General features: G+C 37.9%; 2 protein-coding genes across 25 annotated transcripts in view; one reads left to right on the top strand and one right to left on the bottom strand.

Annotated features, from left to right (window-relative positions):
* The window catches only part of rnaseh2a (ribonuclease H2, subunit A), a 178,276-nt gene that overhangs the window by 63,421 nt on the left and 107,617 nt on the right, over positions 1–7,238 (top strand). The window lies entirely within an intron of this gene.
* The window catches only part of nfixa (nuclear factor I/Xa), a 93,856-nt gene that overhangs the window by 76,335 nt on the left and 10,283 nt on the right, over positions 1–7,238 (bottom strand). For 11 of the 24 annotated variants that reach the window (XM_084403075.1, XM_084403076.1, XM_084403064.1 and 8 more), the window contains exon 1: positions 6,857–7,094. The exons of the other annotated variants lie outside the window; for them this stretch is intronic. In XM_084403075.1, the coding sequence (XP_084259201.1) occupies positions 6,857–6,883 (27 nt within the window). In that variant the 5' untranslated portion in view covers positions 6,884–7,094. Of the gene's footprint in view, positions 1–6,856; positions 7,095–7,238 lie in introns of those variants that run through there. 24 annotated transcript variants of the gene reach the window in all.

Here is a 7,238-nt window from a genome sequence, read left to right as displayed (position 1 = left end):
TACTCTTTAAATGAGCAACAAGAGAGAAGACATATTCAAGAGTGCGGTCACCGCTGTGAAAGACGGCATTGTTACACACTTGTGCTGCTAAGTGAAGTGATTATGAGGAAAATAATGAGCAAAGTGTGTTTGGTGTTGCGTGTGCATATACTGTATGTGCGCGCTGGTCTCCACGACAACTACAGCTGACGGTTAATAAGAGACGGATGATGGAGATGTAGGAACAAAGATTAAAAAGCAAAGCACAGACACAGACTCTGAGAGAAAGCAGATGAGTAACTATCATCCTGGTATCCATGCAAGAGATCTAATCTCTCCAGTATGCTCTGCATACACTCCGTACAGAATTAAGTTTCCAAAAGTGTTTTTTTTTTTCACAAAAGGACAACTTTAGGTTCCTCAAAGAACTTCTTAAAAGAACCATTTTTTATTTTCATAAAGAACTTTTGCAATTGAAAGGTTCCATGAATGTTAAAGGTTCTTCATGGAACCATTAATGCCAATAAAGAACCTTCATTTTTAAGTGTAATGTCTTTTCTAAAAAGAATGTTTGTTCTTTTTAGAACCTGAGGTTTCATATAGCACTCGAGCTGCGTCTTTATCTGCCAGCTAAAACACAGGACATGTATTTTCTTCTAATGCGTTTTGGTAAGACTGTGTCTGCCAGGAACATAAACATAATGTAACTTAGCATATTGTTACCACACCAAACAGTTATGCCAGCAGAACTGCAGCGGGGTCATGCTGGGCTGCGGGGGAGGATTTTTAAAATGATTCCTGAATTAAGAAACTGAAGATATTAACAATTTTCACTATATTTCTGATTGGAACTAGACCTGAACAGAGGCAAAGACCTCGCGGTAACTCTTAATGCTGTTGATGTAAGCTCGGTCTCTTGATGTGGCGGTGCGTCTGCCGATTTGCTATGGCTTGATCAGCACTGATCATTTATTTGCTTCAGCGTAATCAAAAACACGTTCGGGTGAACATTAGGAAAGCTAGACAGCACCCTTGGGGCGCACAAGTGTTTACAGTCATGCATTTTATTGAGTATGACATTTTATAGCTAGAGTATATGTTTTTTCCATAAAGAAATGACCTATGATGGAGATCGAATGGTGTTCCCCAGGGCTGCTGCCTCGGTCCCAACCTGTTCTCTCCAGCTTTCTGAAAGTGTTTTCTGCATTTCCCATGCACTTTCTCCCAGTTACAGCCTCCCGTATCATTGATTTCCCCGCCAGGCTGAGCAAGAAAACTGGAGGAAAGAGCAGTTGATGTTCTTGTTTGACGCCACGTCCTCCTCCCTCAGAGCCATGTCCCAAAAAGACCCTTACTGAAAGGGGAAAGTCAATAAAGGTAGACAGGGCAAGAAAACAGCATTTGTCATTATCGTTAAACTGGCCTGTTGCGTTTAGAAAATCTGTAATATCTATCAAGGGTGAGTAGTGAGGCCTGGCAAAAGCAGCACTTCAGTCCAGGTGAAACAAACAATCTGACAGCACACGCAAGATTAATTGTCTGTTTGGTTAAAATCACTCAAGCAGTGGGTACCAATCACCCATCTGAACCCAGTAAATAAGAGCAAACGACTGATAAATTAGAAATTTAGCTTAGTTAACAGTCAGGTTAACGTGAAACAGAAATTGCTCGATTTAACTCAACATTACAGAGATTTGTGTTAGAATGAGTCACTGTTAAAATATATTGTGCGTGTCGGATTGAGCAAGGACCATTCAAAATGCAAATTATGCTGTCAAACAATATACATATCCACTAGGGCTGGGTGGTATGACGATATATATCGTTAGCACGGTATATATCGTTAGAGGTTTTACTATATCGTGTATATCGCGGAAGCATGAATGAGAAGATAGAGCGGATGTGTTTGATGTTAAAACGAGTTATAAGTGCAATCTATCTTAAAATGAGCTTGTGCTGACTGGCACACTGCCAAAGTTCGCAAATTTGGGACGTGCTCGATGATAAAAAGTGTTATTAAGCACAAAGGATAAGCAGTTAAAAAGAGCTCAATGCGGTGCTCGCTCTGACTGACACACAGAAAGCCTCTCGGCATGCGATCGTGAATTCAGTTCTCTTTCACGTTTTGTTGCGCTTGAATGGTCGAATACACACGCAATTATGTCAAAATGCCCATCGTGTGAAGTATTCATGTAAACACAGCTGGTTATGTCTCAGGTGAAAGTAAACAGTTGGGTGTAAACCGGGTGTGTATCAGTGTAATGGATCTGTGCGTTTGGTCTTAAAGTGACAGCAGCCTAATATTCCTGCTTAATGTGAATCAGACAAAAGAGAAAATCACTTAATGCTCTTGAATGAATCACTTTTTTAGCTTTAATAAGAATACATTTATATTTAATTCATACAGCGCAGACTATGTCATATTTTATATTTACATTTGATTATTACATTTCTGTACAAATTCTCACTACATTTTCAATAAACCTAGTGTCCCTGAAAAACTTAATTTGTTCAATTCATATTTTTATATTTATGTATATTGTATTTGTCCTATTGTTTGTAATTTGCTTCTTTTTTCTTATTTTTAATAAGAGAAATGAGATGACATAACACAATTATATTGTGATATATAGTTATCATGAAATAAAATGTTTCATTTCGTGAAATAAGAATTTGGTAATATTGTCCACCCCTAATATCCACAATATGAATAATATAATATAGATATTCGTAAAAAAAAAAAAAACAGAGAACTGAAGTGGGAAAGACAATGAAGCAATGTGTTTGTGATGCAGTGATATTACTTGCAGACTGACTGATTTTAATTTTTTTCTAAATGTATTAAAAAGCATCATGTGACTGACCAGTATTAGTACAGTACAAGTATAAGCCTCATTCTCATCTGCACTGTGAACAAATCTTTCCATTATTCGACAATGCATTTATGCCTAATCCTCGCACTATTACATTGTAAACTGTGGTTTACTAAGCTGATAATGTCACAGGATCCACATAAAATATCAATATCTGTCTCTCCTGTTACATATATAAAAATAAATATACATAAATATCAATATATATACTTGGCCTATTGAGATGTACTTGCTAAACTTTAAGAAATGCCATGACTCAGGGCTAAACCCCCAATGTCCTCAAATCCGAGATTCTCCCCAGCTGGGACAAATGTAAGAAAATTCAAAATACATTAAAACTTAATGCTAACCACTTGTCCTGAGATATGTGCACAGCCCCGACTGAGGCCCTTGGACTCCCCAAACGACATTTTGCACATTTGGCAACCCATGCTTAACTTCCATTACGTAGTAAGCTTGAGATTCCCCACCTGTTCCGTCCATTCCAGAAAACCTTTTATCATCGTTAATAATTCATCAGTTATTGTTCACATTTGTTGACGCGCCGTATGCGTCCTCGTTTGTTTTAATAATTAACCGTAATTCAATAAGAAAGACGACAAAACAAACGTCCGGATAGAGTGAGTGTGGGATGGGGATAGAGAGCATCCACGCTGATGGGATTACCATGCAGACACATCGCACCCTCCCTCTTTTCTCCATCTTCCATGAAGGCACAGAAACGTCCCATAAACCACCAAACCTCACCCAAGTTTTGACTCCACGTAAACGTGGCCTGCCGCAAGATTTATCCAGCCTACAATCTGAAGCACATCAAAAGCCACAAGAGACAAAGGAGGGATTCCTTTTAACACACGCACTACGTGGCGCGATTGAAGGTTTGAAGAATCCTTTATCACCGCGATCAAAATCCCAGTCGATAATGCCAACACGGGCTGAAAGATTTCAGACGAGGAAATCATAGTGTGATAAAGCTGTGGCCTTTATTGCTCGCATGCACTGTTTAAAACACCTTGTTACACTTAAGAAAAAGAAAACACATTACATAAACACTAATAATTAGGCTACACATATAGGGCTAATGACAAATTAATCTATCGACTCCTGTGAGAAATTGCTTTCCCAAACGGATTCACTAGGCCTATGGGGGAAAAAGACATGAAATATGCAACAACAAATAAATCTGAGGCTTAAAGTCAAAAATAAATTATTGTAATTTGGCATATTTTTTATTATTTATCATTATTTCCTTTTTTTTTTTTTATCAGTATACAATTTTGCTGACTGCCACATAAAAGTCAGTGCCTTTGTATTTGCCACAAAATAGCAACATGTTTGGCCACAAACACATAAAACAGAGAGGACATTTTGAAAAATCACATAATTTGACCTTGAATGGGCAACAGTTCAAGTCAAGCAGAATAACCTTTAAATATTTGCATTTATAAAACATTTTATATTTGTAGTCTTTATGCTGTATAAAATATTTTACCTTGATGCATTTTTAAAAATGTTGTAGGCCTGTAACATGAAAAAAAAAAAAAAGTAGGCTACATTTTAAGAACTTGCCACGTGTTTTAAACTAGATTAATAAAAGATTAATCCTTTTTATCTCGGACATTATTTGCCACTGACCCTAATGTTTACTTTTCACTCTAAACTGGATCTCTATCGCCCTTTTCGCCGACTGCAAAGCAAATATTGAAATATTCAAACCTATTGGAATGACGGTTACGGAAGTGCTAGCTAAGTAAAATAATAATAAACGTGTTGTTCTTGGTAAGATCAGGAAAAAGAGAAAAATCAGAAGCTTAGGATACTAATTAGACTCCAATGCGCGCGACTGAACGCGTGCGCTGATAGGCCGCGAGATGCAGAAGCACGTGCTTCGTGTATAGGCTATATATGGCACAGGACTGCAAACAAATTTCCATTTTATTTAGTATTACTAAATAAAAATTCACACACTTCTTTTGAAGAACACCAATGCTTCTTCAAAAATATTAGACATAGCCTACTGATTGCAGACACTAAACGGCATGCCGTTCAGGCCTTCTTTACATTTGGGGGGGAAAGGGCAGCCTAGTTGGTAATTTGCTTTAAAAAAAAATGTAATAAGCAAGGAAACAATTAATAGCCAGAAAAACAAGAGCCGTCAATTATGCAAAATGAGAGAAAAGGAGAATTATTTTAGACACGTTTTGGATTCACCGAGTTTGGCGTGACACAGTCTGGGGGGGGGGGAGAGAAAGGTCTATTTCCAGCCAAGAAATTGAAGCCAATAGCAAAATCCTCTAAAAATGAAGAAATAGCCTTGAATAAAGAAATTATAAGAACGAGAGAGAACAAGTTTAGGTACGCCTATTAGCTATAGGCCTAGAGAATTCAATTATTTAGGCCTATGTCTCATCCCAAAGGAAAGTTATTTTAGAGACCTGTCGAATGTCTGCTATACAGGAATATTTAAGAGCCAGAAAGAGTGAGTGCCACAAACCCGGGCCAAACTGCGCGCGCGAGGGAGAAGCACGAGATTCCAGCCGCCGCAGATCGCGTGAAGCACAAACAAGCCCCTGCGCGCATATATGGCACAACACTGCAAATACATTTTCAATTTACTTTAGAATTATTTATTCAAATACACACACCTCTGAAGAACACAAATGCTTCTTGAATTTTGTTTTATAATAACAGGCCTATGCCGATACCTTGTGCAAAAAGGCTTCAAGTGTATGCCGTCAGGCATTCAAAAACGGACATTTGTATTCAAATACAGGCCTATTTGCATATTAAACACTGCTTAATATTTGTAAGCATTATATATTTTTATGTGGCTAAAAGATAAATATGCTACAGCCAGCTTTAGACAAAGAACAAAACAAAGCAAAGTTTTTGTTGACCTATAAGACAGTTTAATACAATATTTTGTAACTGCAAAAGTTTGACACTTTGCCAGTTATTGGGTAATACTATATAGACGGTAGAGAAAGAGAATCTTTTTTTTTTTTTTTTTTTTTTTTGGTGAATGGTAAATTAAGTCAGCCGTCAGGTTGGCATGAATTGCTCGGATTGAATCTTAGCCTATAATAGTCTACTGTCATGGAACTTTTTAAGGGAATAATTTAATTGCATAATCATAAAAGTACGTTTATGTACTTTTGTTGTGTTTTTTTACAAACAAAAAGATTTTACTGTATAAAAATAGACTAGGCCAGTGTGGTATGCTCGCTTCATAAACTAATCAAGCATTCTTTTCATAAATTATGAATCAATATGTTGAACTACAAAACATGTTTAAATAGCATTTCATAAGTTATATTATATAGATGTAGGCTATGCATATAATAGCCTATTGCATAAAGTCAACAAAACATTTCTTGCACATATAGGCAAAAGTCAGAAGTAAACGCGTTTTAACACTTTATTTCTCTTCCGTCGAAATAAAAATAGCTAAACAATTGCAGCGGAATAAAACGCGACCCTGAAAAGCATATTTTACAGATTTTGGAAGTATTTCTCACTCCGGACAGGTAGATCAATGTCACGTCGTGTCTCTGAACTCGGGCGCGGAGAAGTTCATGCACGGGAGCTGTAGTCCTGAAACTCCAGAAACATCACAGCTTGGGAAAACAGCTTAAAGAAATATTACCATAACGTTTTATAGTTTGGCATCTAAAATTCGAGCCGTTTACAATACCATTCGCGCTTACACTTGGGTCAAACCAATCTCCTTTTATATCAAATAGATTTTGGGAGAAGCGCCATTTTCTCTTCGATCCCATGTGCAATGAAACGCACGAGAAGAGTTCCGATTCCGAAACAACACCGCGCGCGAGCTGAGAGCTGGAAATAAACGCGCGCGTGAAAATAATGTTTTAAAAAGCGCAATGCATAACTTGTAATGCATTTGTTGAGCAGCAACAGACAAGACAAGACACGGCAACGGTCCTACAGTGCAGAATCCGAACACACAGACACGAGCGATTAATACAATGAATGCATTTTACCTGTGTCAAGCAGTACGGAGAGTACATAGTTATCTCAGAGGCGGGAAATGAATCGCGTTTTGAAGTTGAGTGGAAGTTCGCCGCGTTGCTGCATTGCAATAGCTCGCCGTCCCCCTTCGCCTACTCCATGCTGCTCGCGCCGCTAACCCCGCCTCGCAGCAGAAAGTGAAAGCTCAAACTTTAGGAAGAAAAAAAACTTCTCTCCTTCTTGCTCTCCCCCTTCGCTCTCTGATTCTCTACAACCTTGCAGAAGACAGCCTGCTATTCATTAGCGATTGGAAAGATGAAATAGCCTACACCAGTTTGGTAAATACATACACGAATTGCCATAACAGCAGTTCAACACTATCATTTACTATTGCTACACGTTATAATCTATTAT

Source organism: Rutilus rutilus (assembly GCF_951802725.1).
Source record: "Rutilus rutilus genome assembly, chromosome: 2".
NCBI lineage: Eukaryota > Metazoa > Chordata > Actinopteri > Cypriniformes > Leuciscidae > Rutilus > Rutilus rutilus.
The sequence above is the reverse complement of the archived record's forward strand: the minus strand, read 5'-3'. Positions and strand labels throughout refer to the sequence as shown.